We start from the raw sequence: 27,152 nt of genomic DNA, 5'->3' as shown, positions 1-27,152 counted from the left end.
AAGCCGGCTGGGCTTGTTTTCAGTGTTTTAGCACAAGTGACAGTCTTACCCTTTGAGTATCAATTAGCTACATTGTGAGTTCACATCTTCTCTTTTATTTCTCATTTTATATTCTTTCCTTTCCTTTTCCCTTTCCTCAATATTCATCTGTTAAGTATGGATCCCATTCATGTCTTTTACAGTCTGGTACCATGGACCACAGCTAGCAATGACAGCCATCATCTGGCTATTGTGTTCCATGCAGCTAAACCCTATAAAACCTGCAGACTGCTTTCTTTACCTCCTAAAGATATGCCAGGTTCCTGTGTATTCTGCAGCATGGAGCTTGCTATAGAGTTGCAGAATTCACTCCTTGCTGCAGAATTATCTTCTGGAATATAGGGCTATGTCTACATTAGACCTTACAGCGGCACAGCTGTACGGCTGCAGCGGCACCACTATAAGGTCTCCTGTGTAGCTGCTTTATGCCATCAGGAGAGAACTCTCCTGCCGGCATAATTAAACCACCCCACAGTCACGCTTCCGCAGACATAGAATCATAGAATATCAGGGTTGGAAGGGACGTCAGGAGGTCATTTAGTCCAACCCTCTGCTCAAAGCAGGACCAATCCCCAGACAGAGCATTGTTACAGTGCCCACAACCCTGGAGGTAGACTCTTTGCAAGCAGACATAGAGCTGTCCACACCGGCGCTTTTGTCAGGGAAAATTATGTCAGTTGGGGGGGGTGTTTTTCACACCCCTGACTGACTAAAGTTTTGCAGACAAAAGTGCTAGTGTAGCCAAAGCCTTAGCTTTCATTTAAAAAAAAAAACAAAAAAACAGTATGTTCCCAGCCATTACAATTGCAAATAAACCTGAGCCTTCAGATAGCACCAAGGGAGGTGTGAACTGCCCATCTTGATGGTGTGTTAACTGTGAAATTTCAGGATCACCTTTTGAATATTGTCATTGCTGATTATTTTACAGCTGATCATTTCAGCAGAAAACAGCTAGCAAATGTGCTTATCTCAGAATCCCAAACCATCTCTCAATCTCTTCCCAAAAGCCCTACTGTCCCTACCAAGCTACCAAATTCTCCACCTTTCCCCCATCAATTATGATGCAATTATGTCTTGCCAATAACAAAAAAATCTGTAGCACACTGAAAAACTGAGACACTACATAGAGAAAGGTAAACTGGATGTAAAATCAGAATATTTAATATGAGCATACTGTACTTATAGAGTCAGACTTTAAGGCCAGAAAGGACCATCATCTAGTCTGACCTCCTGCACACTGCAGCCCACAGAAGCTCATCGACCCACTCCTGTAGTAGATCCCTAACCTCAAGCTCAGTTACTGAAGTCCTCAAATCATGATTTAAAGACTTCATATTACAGAGAATCCACCATTTATACTGATTAACTATGAAAATAATGCAATTACATTAAAAATTGAGGTTTTTATTTATCTGGTGCAGAATTTCCATTTTGCCCACCAGGCTGCTACAGAAGTTAGGTGGTTTTGCATCTTCCATCATGCCCACCACCAAAGAGCAGTGTCTTAATTTTATATTATGTGTAACGTAATCAGCCTAGTTTATTACAAATATATCTCTCTATATTTATCTTGTTAACTGGGCTGTTAAACCTTGCCTCCTCCATTCTAAATCCCATCATGTTTTCTTGTTTTGCCATCCTGATACTTGCTGATGAGGGAAGAGTCATTCAGCAAGTTCAGCTGAAAGTACAGGCTATATTAGCCTGCAGCCTTGCAGGGATACTGGAAGTAACAGAGCATTGTTAGAGTTCCCACAACCCTGGATGTAGACTCTTTGCAAGCAGCATTAATAAAGAGAAACGTATCTCTCACTTGGAGACTGAAAACAGCAGGGGACAAACACTGACCCTGTAAAACAGCCAGACTCTTTTGGATCTGATCTCTTTATCAGCACAATAGTATTGCTAAATTCTACCCACAACTAGCTTAATTTTGCAAGAGTTATTGGAAATTTAATTCTCAAAAATGATTTGAGAATTCTCTTTTCATTCCAATTAGATTTTAAATTGAATTTAGTGCTAGTAAAAGACACCCATCTGACAGCCCTGGACAATGAAATCTTCAGTTTATCCAGAGAACATATATGGCAGTGGCAGTGCACCAATGACCCTTATCAACGTGCTTCAACCCTTTCTGGAGGGACAATCCGTAGAGGTTAAGAGGGTAGTTTATTCTCCAGGCTCATTCAGTCCTGGCCTCTGTGCTGATAATTCCAAGAAGTTAACAGTTAGTGTCATTTGTGACTGTGGCTTCTGTGATGTGGATACCATCATCTTAGCAACACAAATGAGACCACCAACTCATTTCAGGTTGGCCATACAGCAGCCATCAAATGCTAACAACTTCCAGTTAGAGGGGACCTAGTTGGTGACTTAAGGTAAAACGGTCTAGATCTATTACCAGCCTCCTGAGCCATCAAGCCTCCTGTACCTTGTATTTCAAAGAAAAGTTTTAATTTCACAGGCATTTTCTGCCAAGGTGATGTGTTGTCTGTGTTGGATCTGCCTGTGAGCTATGTAAGATCTTGCTGAAGATGGGATATTTGATTCTTTTGTTTACAGATGCATGGTAACAAGCAGCACTTACAAAAGGATTTTTTCCTTTACAATGCCTCCAAAGCTAGAAGTAAGTCATATATAAACATGCGAGAAATCTCTGAACGCTTCCGGCTGCCTCCCAATGAGTATGTCATCGTCCCATCGACATATGAACCTCACCAGGAGGGAGAGTTCATCCTGAGGGTCTTCTCAGAAAAAAGAAGTCTTTCAGAGTAAGTTCAAGGGCCAGTTATTTGACTCTAAAGAAGAGGATGAACCACATGGCCCCCCATTCCCCCACAAACATACATACTCCCTTGCACACACACACACACACACACACACGTCTTCTCTATTTAGGTTTCTAGGTCTCTTATGCCTTGGAAGAAGAATAGTTTTTGCCTGCCTGCATTTGTGAGCTGGATCTAACTTTGGCCATCAGGGAAACATCATGGAATTAAGCAATTATTTCTTTTCTATCGTTCATCCCTCACTCCCCAGATAGGTTACACTCTCTGGGTGGTCCTGTCGTCCTCCAAAGATGAGTAAACTTGGTAACTGGTTTCACTTTGCTCAGAGCTAATTAGCTTGTTTTGTTTTCCCAAGCTGACAAAACTCACTGGCAGTGCCAAGCTCAGATTTAGCAGGATGCATGCCAAGCCATGGCACACTCTCATAGACAGTATTTGGGTACACAGCTCAGTTTGTTAACAGAGAGCTGTGTCTAGGCTTTGTCACTATAGAAGGAGAAGCCAATTCAAATCATAACTCAAGTTCTCGTTTGAAAGTTCAAGTGGCTCTCTCCAAACCAGCTACAGAAACAAACCGTGTAGGATGGCCCTTTTCTTTTCTTTTTTTTTTCAAAACAATTTTTCCTCTTTCTAGGGAAGTTGAAAACAAGATAGAAGCAGAACAGCCTTCCGTAAGTATTGTGACAAAGTTCCTACTCTATCTTGGTGGGTCCTGCGCTTATTGGCGGATTTTCTTGCCTCGGAGATTCACCATGTGGGTTGGGGAACAGCCCAGAGACCTTCCCCTCTGGAAGAACCCACAGTCCAGGTCAATTGGGAGGTTTAGGGGGAACCCGGGCCTGCCCTCTACTCCGGGTTCCAGCCCAGGGCCCTGTGGACTGCAGCTGTCTATAGTGCCTCCTGTAACAGCTGCATGACAGCTACAACTCCCTGGGCTACTTCCCCATGGCCTCCTCCAAACACCTTCCTTATTCTCATCACAGGACCTTCCTCCTGGTGTCTGATAACACTTGTGCTCCTCGGTCCTCCAGCAGCACAGCACACCCTCTCACTCTCAGCTCCTTGCGCCTCTTGCTCCCAGCTCCTCACACTCACACCGCAAACTGAAGTGAGCTCCTTTTAAAACCCAGGTGCCCTGATTAGCCTGCCTTAATTGATTCTAGCAGCTTCTTCTTAATTGGCTCCAGGTGTCCTAATTAGCCTGCCTGCCTTAACTGGTTCTAGCAGGTTCCTGATTACTCTAGTGCAGCCCCTGCTCTGGTCACTCAGGGAACAGAAAACCACTCATCCAGTGACCAGTATATTTGCCCTCTACTAGACTCCTGTACCCCACTGGTCTGGGTCTGTCACAGTATATTTTGCTTTCAGTTTATTACATGCAATGTTTTACTGTCTGATGTCATACAAACAGTATACTGGGTCACTACCCCTGGTTCCTTCTGTGTGTGAAAGTAGGAAAGAGTGTCACAGCTAAGAAAATAAGTAACAAGAGGCCAAGGGCAGGCACCTTATGCTCCCATTAACTCTAATTGAGCAGCTATCTTATCATTTAGCTCTAAAGTCCACCTGTGGAACACATTGCCACAGGACACTGTGAAGGCCAAAAGTACAACTGGGTTCAAAAAAGAACTAGATAAGTTAATGGAGGATAGAGCCAACACTGGCTATTAGCCAAGATGGTCAGGGACATAACACCATGCTTGGGTGCCCCTAAACCTCTGGCTGCCAGAAGCTGGGACTGGACGACAGAGGATGGATCACTCAATAACTGCTCTGTTTTTGTTCGTTCCCTATGAAGCATCTTGCACTGGCTGGTGTCAGAGACAGGATACTGGGTTAGATGGACCATTGGTCTGACCCAGTATAGCCATTCTTATGTTTTATGTATGGTGGCCTTATGATATGGACAGACCACATCATATGACGTAAGACTTCATACCAGACCTGAAACCTACTTTCAGTAATGGAAGGCTAGTGCTTTAGGCACTAACCAGCCCCGGAAATTTCGCCATTACATCTGTCCTCACCAACTTCATTTTGCTGTGTGACTGAATGTACAATAAAGGCCTTGCAGAAAACCTCTTAATCTGTGAACTGAGAATGCTAGTTTACTGTAGAAAGTCTAGATTGTGCTGTAGGGTATTTAGTGTGAAAGTGACTTCTCGTCTGATAAAATCAGAACAATATTTCTTTGTGGCTCCTTTTGAATAGGTGTGTGATGATAAATACCAGTGTTCTGCAAACGTCTCCAAACGGTAGCAGTGATTTTAATGAATATCAATTACACCTACAAACTGTTAACTCTTTTATTTGGGCTAGCTGCAACATGTTCAGAAGGGAGAAGACAAGGACTGATATAATAAAATGGAAGGAATGGTGGGTACTCAGTTCAACTCAGGCAAAACATAATTTAATTGACCCTTGCCCACCACTATGTCGACCCTTTCATTTTCTGTAATGTTAAATGAACACTTTCAAGACTGGTAGGCTTAAAATAGACCCACCATCTGGATATTGGTGTGTGGACACGGGTGTATCAATCTCCGGTACCCTGCTTACTGTAAAGAGTGGAACACTTAGAGCTGAGGTGAAGGTTTCTCAGTTCGGGCAGGGCAGTGAGATGAACCCACTGCTCTGATCTGGTATGGCAATTCCTACCTTCCTGTATTTGACTCCATGGAGCTCAGATGAATGAATGTAGCTAAATGGCAAAAATAAACAAGAGAGAGCAAGAATGACATTGCACAGTATAACTTTATACAATTTGTATTAAATCTACAACTATGTTTACTAAATATCGCTTTTTTTTTTGGTTCAGAAAAAGAAAAAAGGCAAGGTGGGTCTCTGCTTCGATAGACCTGAAAAGTGCTGGGCTTGAGTAGGGTAACGAGCATGCAGCTATATAAAGTGGTGCTGCCGTAAACAGTACTCTTGTTAAATGCCTGATGATATCACAGAAGCTTGAGTTTTTTGCCAATGTCAGAGTGAGTTATCTGCAATATGAGAACTTGATTGGTGTTAGAGCTAGTGTTCTGCAATTACACTCTACCATAGGCAGTGATGGCTTTGTCTTCCATTGTATAGCTACTAAGAGCTTTGCAGGATAGTGTACTCAGCTCACACAGAGAAGCTGGCACCTCTGAAACTTCCCATCCCTATAGGCCTGATCCAGATGCTGATCACCCAGGACTCCCATTGTTTTCAGTGGCAGTTGAAGGTGTCCAGCAGCTCATGGAATTGGGTCTTGTTTCTGACCTGTTACCCTACCATGCCACGAACCCTCTCCTTCACTCCCAGCTCCACTCCCTTCTCCACCCTTATCTCCCTTTCCAACACAACACAACCCTGCTCCAGACAAATGTCCTAGTATCCACGTTCTACTGTCAAATGCTGCCACTCTTCCTGCCACAGATTCCTGCTCCCCAAACTCCCACCTGCTGTCTAACCCAGCTGCCATCCCCCTTCTCTAGTAAGCTATGGGTTTCTCCCGCCCATCCCTTACAACACACTTAGCTACAAAGTATCCTCTACCTTGAAATTAGGTAGTGATGTGAGGATTATGCCATTTTTCCATTAGGGGGATGCAAAAATAAACCCCATTGAAACAAGTTATAAGAATTAATTCGGTAAACTCCTGTTTGGACTGTTATTTGCAAATTATCATTTACATCCTAGTCCATAAAACATCCAAAATCAGGTGAGCACATAAAAAATATATGGCATGTCTGGCAAGGGCAGAACAATCTTTTCTGTCTTTGAAAACATTAAAGAAAAGCAAAGAAAGCAATTGCACTCTGCGCCTGAATGCCTCACAAGTCAGTACTGGGAAGGGATCAAACACATGCACTGTACAAAGTTAAAACGTTTCCATACTAACAACTCAGCTCATTTTCTGCATGAGAATTACTGTAGTGCAGGTGGCCTTTATTGCTATTGCAGTGCTGCCACCCTTTCTGTGTGAGGGCTATTAAAGTTAGGGTGACCAGACAGCAAGTGTGAAAAATCAGGATGGGGGAGATGTGTGTGGGGGGGTAATAGGCGCCTATATAAGACAAAGCCCCAAATATCAGGACTGTCCTTATAAAATCGGGACATCTGGTCACACTAATTAAAGTACAACAAAGAACCTGGCTGGCCTCTTTTTTGCTCCTAAAACCGGGGAGTGTTTACTGCATAAATGGCTTTCCTGTACAAGGAGAACTAATACCTATTTTTGCACAAGGAGTATTAACAGCATCAGTATCACTTTTTAGCATGATGAGAACAGTAACTTCAGAGCCACCTTTGGTGCAGTCTCAGCTGTGCCCTTTCTGTGATGGGAGCTGTTGCAGCATGAGCATGGTCACAGAATGGATTTTCTCAAACACTTTGCCCTCCTCTATTATGTAACTTCCACTCCTCTTCTCTTCGCCCTCTTCCTCCTCTCTCTAGCCAATCATCTTTGTTTCTGACAGAGCAAACAGCAATAAGGAGTTGAAAGTCGATGAAGCATCTGACAAGGAGAAGAAAAAAACGAGCAGAGATGAGAAAAAGAAAAGCGATGAGGTTTCTGTACCAGTTGGCATGAAGAAAATGGAGCTTGGTCTGGCTAGCATGGGGTAGTGGTTGGGTGTGGGCAAGGAAATTGAGAATTATGAGATGAGGAAAGCCCTTTTAAAGCTGATAATTTTGTCTGATTTAGAAATTTCAGAGCGAAAAGGTGGGTGAGGTAATATCTTTTGTTGGACCTTCTGCTGTGAGAGACAGGTAAATAAAATATATTACCTCATCCACCTGGTCTCTCTAATATCCTGGGACTAGCACAGCTACAACTACACTGCATTAGAACTTTCAGTCAAGTAGGTGGATATATTGAATTTGAGAGGGAAGAGATCGTCCCTTCAGTGATTTTATGCCTATGTTGGAGAGAGTGATTAGTTTCATAGGAAACATGTTGATCTTTTGTGATGATCTAGACCAGGGTAGTCAATTATTTTTTTGTCAAGGTCCAAATTTCTTGGTCAAGGTATAGTCAAGATCCAGACTCCAGAGAAACATTTTTCACACTGCAATAACAATAATAATGATAATGAATAAATAAAAAGATGTCATGGTCCATTCAAAAGTGTCTGGTGGTCTGGATTTGGCCCACAGTTTGTCTATTGACTATCCTGATCTAGACTGTGCAAGATGACACCTTTACAATTAGAAAAGTAATTCAATCAATTGCTGATCAATCTCCCTGTAACAGCACCTGTTGTATAGGCAGTGTGTAGCAAATCAACTCATGTAGACTTCAAGAGGCTCCTACTGATTACCATGGCCTGTCAACAGTACAATTTCTACTGTGATTGTGTCAGCATTGTATTTTATAATGCAGTAGTGCTCTAACCATTATAAATTGTGCAGAGGGGATCAAATTGTGTTATAATCATGGTACAGCCCTGTAAAGACCTGACCTTTCTCCAATATGATTTATATGTAGTTGGTGCTAGCACAGTCTGAACAGACTTGCTGCTAGCAAGGTCTGAGTATAGTTTTCCTGCCCCCTGTGTTCAAGGATTGTTTTCCTGAAAAGTGTGCTAGCCAAACTATTCTCTAGCATCCCTCTGAGTAGCCTGTACCCTTGATTCTCTTGTATGGTTACATAATAGTTTAAAATCCTCTTCACAATGGTCACAAAAAAACATGCTAGATGCTGCTACTAATAACCATATTTAAATAGTTGTTGCAAGGAGAACGTCAATCATAGGCTCTGGGTCCTGTCTATGCTGTAGCAATTACTATGATGGTGGGGACCCAATTACAATACAGTTGTTTTCTGACATATATGAAGTTACACTGTAGAAGTGAAAACACTGTTTTAAACGGTATCTCCGAATCATCCTACAGCCTTGGACTTGATAGGGTTCCAGTACAGTTCATGAACATAATACAACACAGTTTAGTTCTAGCTATACCGCAGGACTACACTATCTGTTAGCTAAGTTGGGGGGTTACCAAGTTGCAATCTGGTCACCCAAACCTGCAGTTTTTACAGTGTGGTTAGGTTCTAAATTGGGCTGTTTCTAAAAATAACTCCAGTATAAATATTTATTAAAAAGTTCAAAGAAATGTTAAAATAAAATCTATATTTTATTTTCCTCTGACTTATTTTTCCCCTTTCCAGCCCTAATGTATTAGTAGGATTTTGTGCACTGAAAAAGTGAATCCCACCCAGGCTGTCCTGGGGACAGGTGGGAAAAGATTGAGTAGAACCAGTTATACATGTATTTCCTTTTCCTTTCTCTGGCTGTTAGAGAAAGAAATCTTGGAGAATTCAGAGTTTACCCCTAGAGAATTACTCAAATTTCAGTCTCCATAAAGCATTAGAGAAGCAAAGCACCTAAGCAACAATGCTCAGGCACTGAACCAAAGTCGGGGTTGTTCAGAGTCAGGGTTTTGGTTTCTCTGCATGGAAAATGGGACTGTTTTGCTGTGGGATTTTCAGGGAATGCCTGTGGCTGAAAGGTAGCCATATACTATCTTTCTTTTGTTTTTAACGACCACAAGGAAATTTGCATTTTAATATGTAATTAGCATTATTCAACAGTAGGCAAAATTATATCTAAAATGTGGAGCTTCCTTTTTAAGGACATGTGAGTAATTTTCCCTTAGTAATACTCAGACCTGTTTGCATGTGCAAGAAAAAGAGGGAGTCCGTCAAATAGAGAGGCTGCCTTATGGGCTATTCTGCCTTGGGGGGGAAAGGCTGCTGCAGGCAATCTACAATCTATGCATCTGAACATCGCTGCAATTCCTCTAGTCAGTAGATAGGTAAAGGGGCATTGTCATTACCAGAAACTTGTCAAAGTAAAGCGCACTTGACCCAAGAGCAGATCTCCCCACAACATGCATGCTCCATGCCTGCCAATGGGGGGAGGGGAGGGAGTGTGGGCAGCAAGCTTCAGCAGATGCTACTGAGCATGCTCAGTCCGTGGGAGCATGCTCAGTACAATCCACGCAGCAAATGTGGGGGAAGCATGCACGTTGCCTCTGCTCCAAATATCTCCTTTATAGGAGATTAAATCAAATATTTGAAGATAAACAGCAAGGAATGAGAGTAATTGTTTAAAGGGATAAACAAGAGCAATGGGATAAAGTTAAGCAAGTAAACCTACATGATGGTTATTAAGAAACATTTTTAAATATTTTGAAATCTACTAGTCATTAGAAAAATTTCTAACAGCCCTCTTAAACTGTGGAATAGTCTCCTGAGAGGAAGGCCTATCACTTGACATGCTTCAAAGAAGACTGGACAAAGTACTACAAAATGTGCTGTTGAAACAAACTATTTGCTCCTGGTGAATGGATTGAATGGCTGGTAGATATTTTTTATCTGTAACGTATGTGATATTAGCACAACTTTCTTCAGAAGGCCTTACAGAAAAGTGGTACATCCTGTCAGCTCTGCAAAGGCTATCAGGAAAATGTAACAAGCACTATAACAGTTCCTTGCTGTAGGGCATTCTGCTCTCCAGAGCAGTTCCCAAAGGAATGATCCTGAAATAGGAAAAGTTCTACTCTGTTGGGGAGGGAAAAGGGAGTTGAAATGTTATTCCAAATTCATTAAGGATTTTCAGACAGTCACAAGTGAGTGATTGATCCAACCCTGGAGATCCCCTTCTCTCTCCCAAAGGCCCTCACACCAGCCCATCAACATTTATATTTGTGTCTTTGCAGCCCACTCCAACAAATGCTGACAAGGATAGTGAAGAAGAGAAGCAGTTCAGGAATATATTCCAGCAGATTGCTGGAGATGTGAGTACACAGTCCAAGTCTCTACCTTTCACAACAGACTAACCTTGAGAGCAGTTAAATCAACAGCCATTCCAAAGAGGACAGAGCTAGGCTGTTCTCAGTGGGGGCAGATGACAGAACAAGGAGCAATGGTCTCAAGTTGCAGTGGGGGAGGTTTAGGTTGGATATTAGGAAACACTATTTCACTAGGAGGGTGGTGAAGCACTAGAATGGGTTACCTAGGGAGGTGGTGGAATCTCCATCCTTAGAGGTTTTTAAGGCCCAGCTTGACAAAGCCCTGGCTGGGATGATTTAGTTAGAGTTGGTCCTGCTTTGAGCAGGTAGTGGGACTAGATGACCTCTGGAAGTCTCTTCCAACCCTAATATTCTATGATTCTATGCAGATTCAAAACACACTTGAAACTCTCTCTGATCTCCTGAAAGGTCTCAAGCCAAGCAAATCACAGTACAGTAATACACTGAAGCCCTGAGGTCTAAATGTAGTTTTGGAACCATATCTTGTCAGTGATTAGTCTTTTTGCCAAATAAGAGGGAGCCTTATTTAAAGCTGGCGTTGTGCTTCATTGCTAGTATGTGGAGTTTCTTGACCGACTTCACTTATCATGTATAAACAGGCTAAAAATAAAATATTCCTCAGTAGGTGCTTAATTGTGGAAATTAAAAATGGAAACAGATCAACAACTGCAGTGCTTGGTGGTCTGGTAATAGGATAGAAAACCTTTTACCTTTAGATCAGGTGTGACCCAAGGTGTTTTTGACATGAATTTACTGGCTGTTCATCTAATGACAGTTCAATAGCCTGTATGAAATGAGTTGTTGGTTCCCAGAGGACAGGGGACCACTTAATTAGCACTATTTGTCACCTGGTTCCATGTTTCAGCAGTGAGGTGACGGTTTGAATGGGCACAGAATAAACTGCACCCTCTTTCACCCCTATAGACAGGTCTCTCCAGAGCGGGGCTATGGAAAAGAAACTTTCACTGCCACTTCTGATTCTGTATCTGTTCTGTAGCTAGAGAATCAGTCTCTGTACAGAACCAGAATGAAACTGACTTTAAAAGTTCAGAAAAATGAAATCATATATTTCTGCTTGACAGAAAAATAACACTGGGAAGCCAGAAGTTCTAGAACTTGCAGGGGAAGCTGATTGTGGCCTGAGTAATTTTAAATAATATATTTTTTCCACTAGAAGTTTACACTTATTCGTCTAGTACTGTTTTTTAAACAGTTAAAGAATGACAAGCAGGAATGTAGGAGCGAAAGAAGAAGAGTTAGAGACAAGACAAAAAACAAAAAAGAGAATACCTACATTTGTGTACATGCACACACACATACCCACAACCTATCCCAGCATTAAGGCGGGTCCCCTGGGTTTTACAAGGTTTGAACTCAGTATGACTCAAGGATAGAGTGGTTCTAGACCATTAACATGACCCCATCTAAACTAGCTGGCAAAGCATCCTTCCAGCAAACCACATTTAAATAGTTCTTGTTGGAAGGATGTCAGCAGTTTCCCTGGCCAATGTACTGAATGCTAATGGCCCTGATGGTTCTTTCGTGCACTGATTTACACCAGTGTAACTTCACTGACTTCCATGGAGTTACTTCTGATTTTAGACTTGTAAAAGTAAAAAGACAATCAGGCGCAATGAGTTGTTTTCCTCTTAGTTTAACTCTCCATGAATAGCTCAGATCCGTACAGTCCACTAAGGAACACACTGCACAACTTGGACGATCCCCTGATCTTGGGCCAACTGTGGGGCTGGTCCAGTCCCCTGCTTAAGATAGAAATGCTTTAACTTGGATCCCCAGGGTGCAAGCAAGCCTTGATAGCTGTTCTCCCATGCCAACAGGTGGATGTGCAGGGTGGCACAGCAGTTGATAAGGCAGCTCATCTCTAGTGCAGGGGTATCCTTTAAATTGCCCTTTAATCTTTTAATCTTCCTATGGCCAGCTACACCAGCTTTCTATTAATTATTATTATTTTACCAGTGATATGGGCAACAGTCCAGCCAAAGATTTGGGTCAGTATTTGTACTGTGTATGAACTGGGACTTCTTTCTCTGCTGCCAGCATATTGCAGCACCTAAAAATCACCAAGAAAAAAACTTAAGAAAGCCATGCTCTGCAACCCTTTCTGCTCCATACTGAATGTTATAATTTGTGGCATTCTCTGCACCTTTCTGTCCAGGACATGGAAATCAGTGCTGAAGAACTCAGAAGTGTTCTGAATAACGTTCTAAAAAAACGTGAGTTTGAGCTTTTTTTCTACCTCCTCATCAGTCTTTGAATATTATTGAGCAAGGAACTCTCTAGCTGTGACATTGCCTGGAGTGTGATCTTCACACTGCTGCCCTCTTGATGTCAGTTATGGCTTAAGGTTTAAGAACTTCCTAGTATCACTGTAGTGGGATTCCCAGTTGGGACTCCAGCAGGCTGAACTTGCTCACAGCAGTGTCCTTTCCATTTAGTTTAGGACTGAGTTCTCACATCACTGCTGTGTTCGTTCAAGGACTAAAGAAAGTGAGATTCACTCAACGCACTGTGTGGGGTAATCTAGCCTATGTGAGGTGAAGAAAGTTCAGCCAGAATTTGGAACAGTAATAGCCCTGAGTACCGGTCAGTTTCTCTGTCACACATTTTTTGGAAGGTGTCAGAGGTAGATTTAGGGTTTGTACTTTGAATGGAGTCACATCAGATAGGAAGAGATACTTGCTGACTTGTACAGTTTCTTCATTTGGGATTATTTCTTTCAGACAAAGACCTGAAGACAGAAGGGTTTGTGCTGGAGTCCTGCCGCAGCATGATTGCCTTAATGGACGTATCCTTCTCAAATCATAGATGATTATTTGATATACTAGGTTTCTTGCACAACTGGCTGTAGAACCACCTGAAATACAGCTTTGTAAATTAGGGAATATAACCGTGCCTTTGTGGGACACAACTGAGAATACCAAATTCAGGAGAAACTGCTGCAGAAATAGGGCAGGTACACCCCCAGACTGGTGGTTATTCTCCCTTAAGATATACCAAACCAGCAACAAAAGTAAACTTCTGTTTCACCACACTGGCTAACAAGAAGTCAGAAAAGCAGTTTCCTTAGGCATTCCAGTCCTTATATCACCACCGAAAACACCAGACTTAAAGCTGAGTGGTTCTTTAAAACCAATTTAATCAAATAAAAAGGTTCTTCTGATCCCAAAGAGTCAGCCACGTACCCAGGTCAATATATAACTCATATCTGACCCCAAAATCATGCTGTTGCTAATCCTTTAGTATCTAAAGTCTAAAGGTTTATTTATGAAAAAGAAAGAAAGAAAGAAAGGTGAGAGTTAAAATTGGTTAAAAGAATCAAATACATACAATAATTGCAAAGTTCTTGGTTCAGGCTTGTAGCAGTGATGGAATAAACTGCTGGCTTAAGTCATGTCTCTGGTTGCTTCCAACTCATTGGAAGGTCCTCAGTCCCTTGGTTAGAATGCTCCCATCAGTATAAGTCCATGGTCCAGAGGCTTAAGCAGGAAAGAGGCAAAAATGGAGAGGTTTCTAGCGCTTTTTATAGCTTCTGCCATGTGGAGGGAAATTCATTGTTTCAAACAAAGCCCTCAGCTCAGCTGGTGGAAAATTACAGGTATCAAGATGGAGTTTGGAGTCACATGGGCAAACCACATGTCCCTGCATAATTTCGCTTATTCATAGCAGGAAAGTCCATTATCTGTAGATAGGAGTCTCATCTCCCATGGTCCATTGTGAGTTAAGTGTTCCTTGATGAGCCACTTAATTTGAATATTCCCTTCAAGATTTACAGGCTAAATACCTTGTGGGCGTTACCCCAGGAGCAAACATATTTGAAATATAGGTATAGAGCCAATGCTCATAACTTCAAATACAAAAATGATACATGCACACAAATAGCATAATTATATTCAGCAAATCATAACCTTTCCATAGACACCTTACTTGACAACCTTTGTACAAGATTTGTTGCGATTATATAACAGTGGTAGCAACAATGATCTACATGGTCATATTTTATCAGATAACGTGACAGGGAAGCAGAACAATACTTTATATTCTGTACATTTCTATTTCCTGACAGTGGCCAGTACCACATGCTTCAGTTGAAAGCAGAAGAAACTCCAGAGTGGACAGTTATGGAACAACCAGCTAATTGCAGATGTTTCTTCCTAACCTGGCAGTTAGTTAGCTTTTTGTCCTGAAGCATAAAGATTAGATCTTTTATTTAAAAATCATATATAATGTAGCTATAGTTTATGCAGCAAAATTTCACTATTTCTCTGTTACCCTTAATTTGTAATATGTTAAGTACATCTTACTGTGTACTTTTTATATAAAAGTATTTTTATAATCTCAGAGCATGCAGTATAATATACAGTAGTACAAGATGGTACATGTTCATTTTAGGTAGAAAAACTGTAGAATATGTTGTATTTGATATATAATGTGTGATCAAGTAATTAAAGAAGATTGTTATGCACATACATAAGAGGACAGAGTGAAATTTGCAAATGCAACCTGAGTGCATAACTATGCAACCTTAATAGAATGTTGTATAGGATTTCTTAGGTTGTTTTGGTGGATTTTTTAAGAGAGATGGAAAATATAAAACAGAAGGAGCTTTATTCTTCAGGATGAAATTTAGCTGGCAAGTTAAATTGGCAACTTCATGTATAAATTTCCACATTTGAAACTATTTGAAAAGACACCACTAGAACACCTCAATCCTACACACTTTAAAAGATCTCTCGGAGGGACTCCCTCTCCTACCAAATGCAGGAGCTCTGTACCTAGTGACAACATTTTATGAACATGGAATTAAATGCAATTCAGAATTAACAGAAGGGTTCATAAAGTACTTTTCAGTACTATTCACCCACCTCTAATAATAAGGGAAATCCTGAATAGGATTTATATCCTCTTGAAGTGGACTCTGACCAGAGTTTTGATAACTTTCCCTTAAAACATTTTTTTTACCTGAACTCTCACATCACAGACAGATGGTTCAGGGAAAATAAACTTCGAGGAGTTTCGACACCTCTGGGATAAGCTGAAAAGCTGGCAGGTATTGTTGAGAACTTCTTGTGTTTTTCTTATTCTGTATTTCTTCCATAGAGACAATGTTCACATAACTATTCCACCAAGACGCTTTGTGGGATTCTCTTTCTGAATCCCACAAAGCATCTACTCACAGTATAATTCAGTGGTTCTCAACCTTTATAGACTATTGTACCCCTTTCAGGCGTCTGATTTCTCTTGCATGCCCCAAGTTTCACCTCATTTAAAAAACTATTTGATTACAAAATCAGACATAAAAATATACATACACTTACTGAAAAATTGCTCAGTTTCCTCAGTTTCCCATTTTTACCATATAATTATAAAATAAATTGATTGGAATATAAATATTGTACTTACATTTCCATGTATAGTATACAGAGCAGTATAAACAAGTCATTTTCTGTATGAAATTTTAGTTTGTGCTGGCTTGGCTAGTGCTTTTTATGTAGCCTGTTGTAAAACTAGGCGAATATCTAGATGAGTTGATGTACCCCCTGGAAGACTTCTGTGTACCCCAGGGATAGACGTACGCCTGGTTGAGAATCATTGGTATAATAAACAAAAGTGCAATACCAATCATTAAAAAGAAACTGACCAGCCCCAACACTGTATACAATCTGACAAAGCAAAGAACACAAAGAAATCAAATGGTCCCAAAGACTACCCAACCCATAAATTAAAGGGATTTTTCCCAAATACAGAATGACGGTGTATGAGGTAGGGAGGGAGAAGAAAAGAGGGGAAAAGCCAGGGTTACACCTCAAAAGTATCATAGATAGGACAACCAAGAGAGATGGAGCTTTAATTGTAATTAAAGCTAAGATTTAGTCATGTGTATTTTTAGTAAAAGTCATGGATAGGTCACGGGCAATAAACAAAAATTCACATCCTGTGACCTGTCCATGACTTGTACTATGAATACCCCTGATTAAATTTTAGGTGCTCAGGTGAAGGAAGGCGGCCCGGGGCCAGGTGTCTGGGGCTGCCTGAGCAGCAGCAGGTGTGGCTGGACCCAGGGCCACCCGAGCAGCAGCTGGTGAGGCTGGCCTCGGGCCCATCCCAGCTGCTTGGGTGGCCCTGGGGTCAGCTGCACTGGCAGCTGCAGAAATCACGGAGGTCCTGGAAAGTCACTAAATCTGTGACCTGCATGACAGACTCGCAGCCTTAATTGGCTACAATTTTGTCACGGAAGTCCCGGAATCCGTGACTTCCAGGGTCCTCCATGACATTTTCTGCTTCAGCCCCAGGGCCGTGGGGCTGGAACCGTCAGCCAGCGAGGGCCCCAGAGCTCTTAGCTGCTGCACACGGTGCCCCTACACCCAGCTCCCAGTCCCAAAGCTCCAAGCTGCAGTGGGGGGTCCCCGCAGCTCCCAGACCCCGAAGCAGGAGGGGTGACCCCGCAGTTCCCAGCCAACACGGACGGCTGGGGAACTCTGGAGCCACAGCAGCAGTGGGTGTTGGACCCCCCACTCCCCATTTTGTCACAGGTTTTTTTTGGTAAAAGTAATGGACAGGTCACAGTGTTCCATTAATTTTTGTTTATTGCCCATGACCGTGACTTCTGTCCCTAAAAATAACCGTGACAAAAGCTTAGCCTTAGTTAATGGGCAGTCAATGAGGAGCTGTGGTAGACCTCTAGAGAGGAGTTCCACAGCCTCCCTCTAGCCTGGATCTGACTTAACTGAATTTAGGCTATGTCTACACAGCCCACAGCAACAAGCCTCCCATCCTCCTTCGTGCTAGTATTCAGGGACTGAGAGCAGAACCACCTGACAACCCTGACAAGATGTGAATATTGAGCAAAAGGCAACTCATCAAGTGTTTAAAGTCTAGATTATAAATAGCTTCTATATATCAAAATTAAGGCGCTGAATTGTTTACTGGCAGCCAATGCAGTTTACTGAGGAATTTGAGTTATGCAGCACTGAGAAAAATAGGTTTGTTTGTTTTTTCAGCACCTCTCATGTGCTAGATATTCCAAAGTGTTTGGAAAGCAGTGAGGTAGATCAGTGGTTTTCAACCTCTTTTCATTTGTGGACCCCTAACATTTTTTGAATGGAAGTGCGGACCCCTTTGGAAATTTTAGACATAGTCTGCGGACCCCTAGGGTTGAAAAACCACTGAGTTAGATGATAATACAGTGATCATATAAGCAAATGTAACTATCATTCTGTACTCTGTAATGGCTCACCCAGAGACTTGGGAATTGCAACCTGATTTATATAAAGAAAGGGTCTATTAGTCAGGACACTGGGATTATTTCCAACTTTTTTTAGTAAAGGGCCCTGGATCTTCAATTTCTAACTGGGCAGCCAAAAGACATAAGAAAGAAGAGCCTTAGTACAACATCTCATCAGAGCGATAGCCCCTACAATAATGCAGCACCCCTTACAACTGCGCTGCAGCGTCACCATTCTTTACCTCAATGTGGGGGGCGGGGGAAACACACGACTTTCACAGACAGTCATTATTCTTCAACTAACCACCACTCTACTCTGTATGGAACTCGTCTAGCCTTTGAAGCCTAGATACCAGAGTGCTAGGGTGAAAATCATAGCCCTGCTCAGCGGCCAGCCTTCCCCAATCAGCATTGTTTTTCTACAAAATGACCAAACTTTATTCCTGATATTTATTTTTTTCTTTTCCAGAAAATTTTCAAACATTATGACACAGATCATTCTGGCACCATTAACAGTTATGAGATGCGTAATGCAGTCAAAGATGCAGGTATTGCACAGTACTCAATGCCAGGGATTCATCTGAATCCACTCCCTCTTGCTCTCCTCTTGTTCCTACCCTTCCTGTACCCATATAGTAAAAATGAGAAGTACAGTGCAGCCTTTTAAAGGAATACGTCCTAGAAAAACCTGGATACTGAGCTGTTGCCCTGGACAGATTTTCACATGTCCAAGCTGCAAGGAAAACACTTTGAATCTTCTATTCAGCCAGTTCTACCTTTCAGTGGTAAACAATATTTTGCCTTCCCTGTGCACCCTGCATCAAGGATCTCAGGGAGCTTTACAAGCATTAATTAATTGCCTGGCACAGCTACCGAGCTTTGTGCAGCTCCATGTGTGACATTTCTCAAGAGGTGGAAGTCACCTATTTCCCTCAGGGTTCCCACCAATTAGTGGCAGCTGGTGTGAGTGAGGCAGGGACCTGTTCCCAACACACCTCATAAGCACGGGAAGGGAGGAGGCAAGGAGCAGCAGTGGGCATTACTGAGCCAGTGGGGGGACGTTCCTGGGCCATTGACACAGCGAGCCTGGAGTAGCCTGGGAGGGTTGTTATGGGTGGAATCTGGGGCAGCCTCCCTTATTCAGCCCTCCCCATTCCTGCCCCATTTTGTCCACTTCACCCCCGTCCCCACATTCTGTCCCCTCTTATCCCCCACCCTGCCCCCCTCCTCCCTTCACCTGCCTACCTGCTCCTGCTGATATTGCTGCCACAGCCCCTTTCCCCTCCTCTGAGTCTGGGCTGGGGGCTCCCTCCTGGCTGGCCAGATACTGACAGGCAAGAGAGGTCACCTGGCTGCTTCCAACCACAGTGGCCCCTGGTGACCAGGAGGAACTAGAGTAGCTCTTTGCCTACAGCTTGCTCACAGCCCAGCTGAGCACAGGGGATGCCTGCTGAGCTGCAGGCAGGTGGGACTAGGGTTGCCAATTTTAGTTGGATGTATTCCTGGAGGTTTCATCAACTGACATCATCTTTAATTAAAGATCAGTCTTTAATTCCTGGAGACCACACGACAATCCTGGAGGGTTGGCAACCCTAGGTGGGATGGGGTGGCAAGGTGCATGACACTTGGTAGCCCTGCCCCTGTGAGGTAGGGAAGTGTTATTGGGGAACTCAGCATCTCCCACCTGCTTTATATCAAGGGAGGAGATGGTTTGCTCTTTAGCCTTTCACTGCTTATATCAGTGCTGTCCAGTCTTGGTAAATGAAGCCTGGCCACTTCCATAACCCCCATCCACTCAGTGTGGTATTCTGTCCCTCTCAGTGGGGGCTTGGTCACATAAAGGTTGATGAGCTGGTTGCAGGCTAAGTTCCCTCTAAGCTGCGCGGCCGCACAGCAGGCTATCAAGGGCCGTGTAGGGGCCTGGACTGGAGAGGAGAGAGGGGGGGTATGCAGGGCTGCGACAGGGAGAGGCTCCTGGCCCCGGCCCAGGGCTGCTACGGTGAGAGAAGGCTGGGGGCAGTCCTCTCTCCCTGCCACAGCCCCCGGGGCAGCCTGCACCCCAAACCCCTCATCCCGAGCCCCACCCCAGAGCCTGCACCCCCAGCTGGAGCCCCCTGCACTTCAACCCTGTGCCCCAGCCCTGAGCCCACTCCAAACCCCTTGGCCCCACCCCCACCACCCATCACCTCCATATTGGTGCACATAACAAAATTCATTCCGCACATGAACTGTCCTTGCCCACCCCCAACATAATTAAACATGCAACATAATTAAATAGAATTCACCCTGCAGTCCAGGTGGCTGCTTTAGCTCTCCCAAACTCATTAGCATACCTGCTTCTAGAGAGACTATACAGGCCCTGACACATTCCATTGCCAGTGACTGCTGCTAAGGGAGGGAGAGTATTTCATCATTCAGAAACTCATGAGCCTTGTTATGAACCTTAATGTGAAGACGTTGGTAAATTATCTACATCAACGTTTTGTGCATTGCTCAGGCAGCTATATTTCGGTTTTGGCAAAACCTCAATCATGGAATTTTGGTTTTACAAAGACAAATAAAAAAACTACACCTGGGTTTTGCTTTACATGCTGCAGGAATACGGTACATTTTACAGGTTTCTAATTCTTGCTAGTAAAATTATTAGCCTAAAATAATATTCTTTCTTCTTTAAATAATTCTTGCCTGACTTCTTAAACTAGGAGAGGAATAAAATGTAAAATAAACTATAAACCCATGCTGAATATTGAAAGCCCACATACTCTGTATGAATATGCATTTAGCCAGCCCCCAGCAATGCCCAAATCCATGTAAACGCCTCTAATAAGCCAATCTGCAGCGCTGGTTGACTAACTGCACATTCCTATACAGTATGTAGATGGGTAATATTGAGGCTGGGGTTTGTATGTTTTAGTCATTTATTTTTTGCCACTGTACAGTTTTATTGTTGTAACACCTAGTTTCCTCACTGATCCCTGTCTGAATTTTTGTTACTCCGGCCCCTTATTTCATCAGGTCTAAATTAGATTTTAAACTCTTTGGGGCAAGGACCTTCTCTTCACAGCGATAATGGGAGGTAATGAGCACACTTTTGCCACTTGAAACAGTAATTTCAAAATGCTGTTTCCTTTTAAGAGAGTAACCTGACACAATAAAGCTTCTTGCATTTTTATTTTTCTTGGGTCACTCAGCATGGACCTTTGGTATATGGTTAGGCCCAGGAACTGATGACTCCATACAAAGCTTTTTCTCAGTGTCAGTCTGGTACCGGAACCGTGCCAAGAGCTGAAGAACAGCTGTCTTCTGTTTCTCTTCCTTCTCAGGATTCTGCCTGAACAAGCAGCTCTATGACATCATTACAATGCGCTATGCTGACAAAAACATGAACATTGACTTTGACAGCTTTATCTGCTGCTTTGTGCGACTGGAAGGAATGTTCAGTAAGTGCCAGTCCAATTTTTACTGTCCTTCTTGTGCTATTCCTCTCTCACACAGGAGCACGTGGTCCATCCCAAGCAAAAATTGCTCTAAAGCTCTATTGAAAGCTTAATATCAGTGACCATTATAAAAAGTAGCTGATTTCAATAATGAATGTCATCTGTTCTGCTGCAGTGCTTCTCTGTTGTTGTAAGCTATGAGTCTCAGGCTGGGTAAGCTCCCTCACAGCAGTGGCTGTTTTATATTCATTAGTGGGGTGACCAGATGACCTGTTTTTAAAGGGACAGTCCCATATTTAAACCCTCCTGCAGGTGTCCTGACTTTTTCAGGCAAAGTCAGGCAAATTATCCTGCATTTTCTGCCTCCCCCCATCAGTACTGGTGGGTCCTGCTGCTGGCCAGATCCCTGCTCGCCAGCCGCCCGCCCACCCCCAGCAGTGAGTGGGGGGAGGAGGTCCAGTGGCTGATGATGGAGGTGGGTATGCAAGGCTGGTGGCAGGGTGAAGCTGCAGTGCATGGGGCTGGCTGCTTCCCCTGCTGGTCCATCAGCGCATCCCTCCCTGCGTGCCAGCTCTCGGCCACCAGAGCCCGCCCCCTGCCCTGTTTTTGGCCAGTCCTGGCTGCATGCTGCGGCAGCTGATAACTACAGGCAGGCGCCAGGCAGCGGCCAGTTACGTGTCACCTCTGCTGCCCACCCATCGGCCCTTTACATATGCCTCCTCTCGCTGTCCTCTCCCTGCTTTGCCCTTTCGCCCCCTAGCTCCGCTGCTCCTCTGTATCCCTCGCCCCCCAGCGGGGCACATCCTGCTCCCAGCGCTGTGTGGAGAACCAGCCCCCGGTCGGAGTGCTCAGCTCACTAGCAGCCTGGCCAGGAGGCTCCTTCCTCCCCCAAGTGCCTCTGGCTGGGCTGGCACCCCAGGAAAGCCCAAGACCCTCTGGCCCAAGGCACTGGCCAGGAGGCACCAAGCCCTGCATGTGCCAATGCCCTGTGCAGTGCGACACAGTCTCCAGTCTCCGCCCCTCAGCTAAGCTCTGGAGTTGGGGGAGGGAGCGATTTCCAGCCTGTTCCTGCCCTGAACCTGCTGGCTCCACAGCAGCCCCCCAGGCAGGGGCTTAGCACGCTCTTCAGCCCCCACCCCCAAGCGCCTGGGGTCCTTCCCCCAGGGAGCGCGGGGCTGCTCCGTCCCCTAGGCACTCTCCCCTGCTGAGCCACCTCTCCGGCTGGTTCGCTGAAGCCCCTGCAGTCAGGGTCCCTGGACCCTGGTGCACAATGCATCCTGAGGGCTTAACCCCTTTGTGCCTGTACTATAGCTAGGGGACAGGAGGCAGCTGGGTTATGTCGGGGCCAGCAGCAGCCTAGAGGTGTTAGCTACCTTTTGACACTGTGCAGGCAGGAAGGGATAAGCTGCTTCCAGCCATGGCGGGGCGGGGGAGGAAGGGAGGAAGAGATGAGCTCTGCAAAGACACAGGCCAGGTCATCCCTTCCTCCTCCCCTGCGGTTGGAAGCAGCTCCCATCCCTTCCATCCTGCACAATGCCAAAAGGCTGCTGCTGGCCATGTTCTGGTGTGAACCCTGGCAGAAATTGGGGGGGGAAGCATGTGACCCCCATCTCTCCCCCCCACCCCCCACATTGCCTCGGGAAGATGCGGCACCAGGTATCAGGAAAGGCAGGTCCGTCCCAGAGCCCCAGCCAGGCATAGAGGGCGGAGAGCACTGGGCAGGGAGGGTCGGGTTGGTTCGTCACCCCTGCCCCCACCCCTGTGTGAGAGAAGGGTATGGGTGTGTCCCCTCTTTCCGTGTGAACCCTAAAACCTTAAAGATAAGAAGGTAAATAAAAAGAATCCAACTATGCAGTATTTCTTTTTAAATTGGGGTTCAGTCAATGTTGATGTTAATTTGAACATTTGTACTGCATTTCTGACTGATTGCCATAAACTCACTTGAATACGAGTAATTTTACCAGGTGTCCCGTATTGAGCATAGGGAAATATGGTCACCCTATTCATTAGTACTCTAGCAATGTAAGATATCCCATAAATAAAGTGACTATTGAAGGCTATTTGGTAGCTACAACTGGAGTGAAATGCAGCTGCTTAATATCATTAGCCCGTAGGGAACAGAGTTTTTCAGCATCTTCACTTCTCTTTCTTTCCAGCTGCATATATTATTTGGGTACATTATTATTGGGTATTTCCTCTCACTCCTGTGTGCCACAATAGCATGGTCATCCTTGCTCATAACTAACTGGCCCTGTATAAATCCAGCTACTAAAGGCAGGAGGGCCCTCAACTATGCATTTTGCTTCCTTCACTGCTCTGACCATTTGAATTTGTTGTGCTACAGTATGTGGTGTGAAGCTGATATATTATTTCAGTGTTTCACTTGAAGGATGTGATTATGGGGTTATATGTGAGGTGGATCAATGTGTTGTTTTAATAATTTCACATATGGGCTCAAGGACTATGTAACATGACAGGCACAGTTTATAAATCCAAAAGAAAATAAGTAACTGTGCCTTGTTGACTACAGCTGAGGAACAACCGAGCAAGGACACTTCACAAGCCCAATAGCTGAATAACTATCAGCACAATTCTATACAACAGATTGGGACTGTAGTTTGGTTTGTTACACACAGGATGGCCTTCACTTTATCCATAGTAATTGTATGTACTTTGCATTGATTTGTCTTTCCTTAGGGGCATTCCACGCCTTTGATAAAGATGGAGATGGTATCATTAAACTCAACGTCTTGGAGGTAAATAATTTTACTCAGGTATTTTTCTTGGGTTATGGTCAGGTTGAGCAATTTTGTTCTTACTCTTTGTCACCCTTATGCTTAAGGGAGTCTTGTCAGAGTTAAGCTGACATTACTGTCCAAATGGTAAGATAAGAGACTCCATAACGTCTGCTAGAGAGTTTGCTATTGCTATCAATTTTACGTGGAAGATGCTCAGATACACAGTGACGTATGGCAGTATAAAAGCATTAGATCGATAAGCTAAATTAGACAATCAGAATGCAACCCACATCTCTTACAATTTATCATTTAAAGTGCATCCAAGAACTTTAGAAGTTTACAAATCAATTTAAAACTAAAAACACCATTTAAAATATTTTGAACAATAATCTCCTACCCCAATAATCCTACCCTAAAGTGGTGCCTCTCCCTAGTTCTCAAATAAGGCCTCACTATTATGGCATATGTACTTTTTAAAAAGTTCAGCTGACAGGGTCAGTGTTCCATAGTTTAACATGCGTCAGCTGTCTTAATTGACTTGGAGAGAAAATGAAGATATATCAAAGGAACAAGGAAGGGCGAGAAAGGTGGCTAAACCTGCAATGTTTATCATCTTACATCTCAGGTGAGGCTTATTGTACTATAGTTACAAAGCTGTGATATATCTTTCTACAGTGTATATCCTGGAATGGAGGCAAAATAAAAGGTTGGACCCCATCAAGGATTTGACTAGATAACAGAAGAAAAAAATATGGCTGAGAAACTTTGCCTATGACAGCTCTTCTTCATCTTAGTGTATACATTTAAACAGCCTTAAATTTTATTTTATCCTGGGACAGTTAACTACTAGCTTCACACCACCTTTATGTAGAGTAGGCCAAAAAAAGGTTATAGTGCAGTTACTCTAAGGACTTTTAAGAGCCTGTCTGAAAGCACGGTTTCAGTCTAAGCTTCGGGCTTGAAACACCTAGACTTCCTGTCATTACTGTCTCAGATGACAGCAGGGTGAATTTAGCCCTTCACCCTTTAATGGCATGTAAAGTGAGGTCCATGCATTCTTACTCCATGCAAGTCATTTGGGTAAGATTTAAAAAAACAACATAAAACAGAAGGTGCATCTGCCCTGGGTAGACATGGGGATCCCCTGAGACTTTGCATTAGGAGAGGTGTTTGAACAAGTAGCATGGGACAAAATTCAGAAGAACAGCCGGGGGAGTTACCAAATCCCTGTCCTCACTGCTAGAAGTTCAGCTTTTGTCAGGGATCAAGAAAACTAGTTAACTCCTTTGCCTTCCCATCTGTGCATTTACATCACAAAATTATTGGTGCAGTTCCTTATAAGCAGCTGGCCCTGGGAACAACACATGGGGAAAAAGCAGCCAGTCCCAATGGAACAGCAGAAATGTGGATAAAAAGTGAAAGGACAGGGGCCACTTCAGCTGTGTGTAATGAGGAACTATCTGAACATTATTACATGGCTGGCTAGTGCGGCAGAGGCAGGAGAGGGCCATACCCATGAAAGGGCAATTGCTGAGAGTGAATCCTGGTGTGGGAGGAACTAGGCTAAGTCTTATGTGGCTCTGAATCACCACCAATCACTAGAGAGATTCTACAGACCATGCCAAAGTCATAATCAGCCAAATTCTTAGTTTAAAATGTGGTCTCTCTCTCAGCAGTTTCATGTTACAGTTCATAGAAACAAGAACTGGCAGTAACAGAAGGATCATCAGTTCTGAGTTTTGTTGTGTGAATGATGAGAATGGCAATGGTCTACTGTTCTCCAGTCACGTTGAAATCACTTCTATTGCTACTTAACTTTCACTCTTCTTTCAGTGGCTGCAGCTCACCATGTATGCTTAAATTGACCTGGCCTCCCTCCCCTTGTGCATGAACACTGCCCACGACTCTCAGGATTTCTGTTGGAAGCAACCAGCTTCAGAATATGAAGGACTTCCCAACACAGCTGCCTCCCCTGCTTGGAGCCACAGAGCAAAGAACGATTGTTACCCAAGGCAACTTGCACGTTCCAATGCTGAACTCGAGGAAGGCACAATATAAAAACAGATGGCAATACCCTTTAGGAAAGTGACTAGAGCTCACTACCTAAAAACTAATCTATTAATGCCTCCCTGGCATTTTACTTTTGCAACAAAGATTTAACTTACTGATGACCAAACGTAAGCATTTTTGGCATGGTAAGGTTACTATCAGTCACTCCCCACACAATGCACATGCCTTTCCACTACTATGCTGGCATATGGAAAATATTTTCCTTACCTCTCCAGGGCTAGTAATTCCAAGTCAACTGTTAGTCCTTATGCAGGACTAAGTCTGTATCTGAACTGTGACTCATCGGCACCACTGCCATCTTCTCAGGCTATGTCCTCACTACGGGGGGGGGGTCCGATTTAAGATACGCAAATTCAGCTACGCGAATAGCGTAGCTGAATTTGACGTATCGCAGCCGACTTACCCCGCTGTAAGGACGGTGGCAAAATCGACCTCCGCGGCTTCCCGTCGACGGCGCTTACTCCCCCCTCCGCTGGTGGAGTAAGTGTGTCAATTCGGGGATCGATTGTCGCGTCCTGACAGGACGCGATAATTCGATCCCCGAGAGATCGATTTCTACCCGCCGATTCAGGCGGGTAGTGTAGACCTAGCCTCACTCTTCGGTTCCTCTGTTCTAATTCTGGTTTCAGTATTGCTAGTGCTGCTTTTTCACAACGGCATACTCAACCATAAATCATACTGATCCTGTGTTTTTTCCTGTGATGAACCATCTAGTATTTTTCATATAATGGCTCAGTGGGCCAGTGTTGATGTTGTTCAAGAACATAAGTGATGAAGACATTATGGATATGTCTACAGTGCAATAGAAGGTGAACAAATAAATAAAATGTGTTCTTAACCTGGATTATCTACATGGGTTAAAATAGCAATGAAGACACCGCAGTGTGGCTTTTAACTTGAGTTAGCAGCTACAGTTCAAGCCAGTGGGGCAACCTGGGGCTGACCTCCAGCTGCTAACCTGAGTTAAAAGGTGAATTGCTGTGTCTTCACTGCTATTTTAACCCATGTAGATAACCCAGGTTAAGAACACATTTTCCCCCGC

General features: G+C 43.7%; 1 protein-coding gene across 2 annotated transcripts in view; it reads left to right on the top strand.

Annotated features, from left to right (window-relative positions):
* CAPN3 (calpain 3) overlaps nt 1–26,409 on the top strand; it is a 60,049-nt gene extending 33,640 nt beyond the window's left edge. For both annotated transcript variants that reach the window (XM_024197456.1, XM_024197457.1), the window contains 12 exons: nt 2,602–2,810; nt 3,463–3,499; nt 5,647–5,664; nt 7,260–7,373; nt 10,530–10,607; nt 12,799–12,856; nt 13,364–13,428; nt 15,622–15,690; nt 18,335–18,413; nt 21,189–21,305; nt 24,000–24,058; nt 25,874–26,409. In XM_024197456.1, the coding sequence (XP_024053224.1) occupies nt 2,602–2,810; nt 3,463–3,499; nt 5,647–5,664; nt 7,260–7,373; nt 10,530–10,607; nt 12,799–12,856; nt 13,364–13,428; nt 15,622–15,690; nt 18,335–18,413; nt 21,189–21,305; nt 24,000–24,058; nt 25,874–25,900 (930 nt within the window). In that variant the 3' untranslated portion in view covers nt 25,901–26,409. The remainder of the gene's footprint in view (nt 1–2,601; nt 2,811–3,462; nt 3,500–5,646; nt 5,665–7,259; nt 7,374–10,529; nt 10,608–12,798; nt 12,857–13,363; nt 13,429–15,621; nt 15,691–18,334; nt 18,414–21,188; nt 21,306–23,999; nt 24,059–25,873) is intronic.
* Nucleotides 26,410–27,152: the final 743 nt, after the last annotated feature.

This window comes from Terrapene carolina, unplaced genomic scaffold, assembly GCF_002925995.2.
Source record: "Terrapene carolina triunguis isolate 2854851 unplaced genomic scaffold, T_m_triunguis-2.0 Scaffold96, whole genome shotgun sequence".
Classification (NCBI taxonomy): Eukaryota; Metazoa; Chordata; order Testudines; family Emydidae; genus Terrapene; species Terrapene triunguis.
This window is presented reverse-complemented; position numbering and strand designations above follow the sequence as displayed.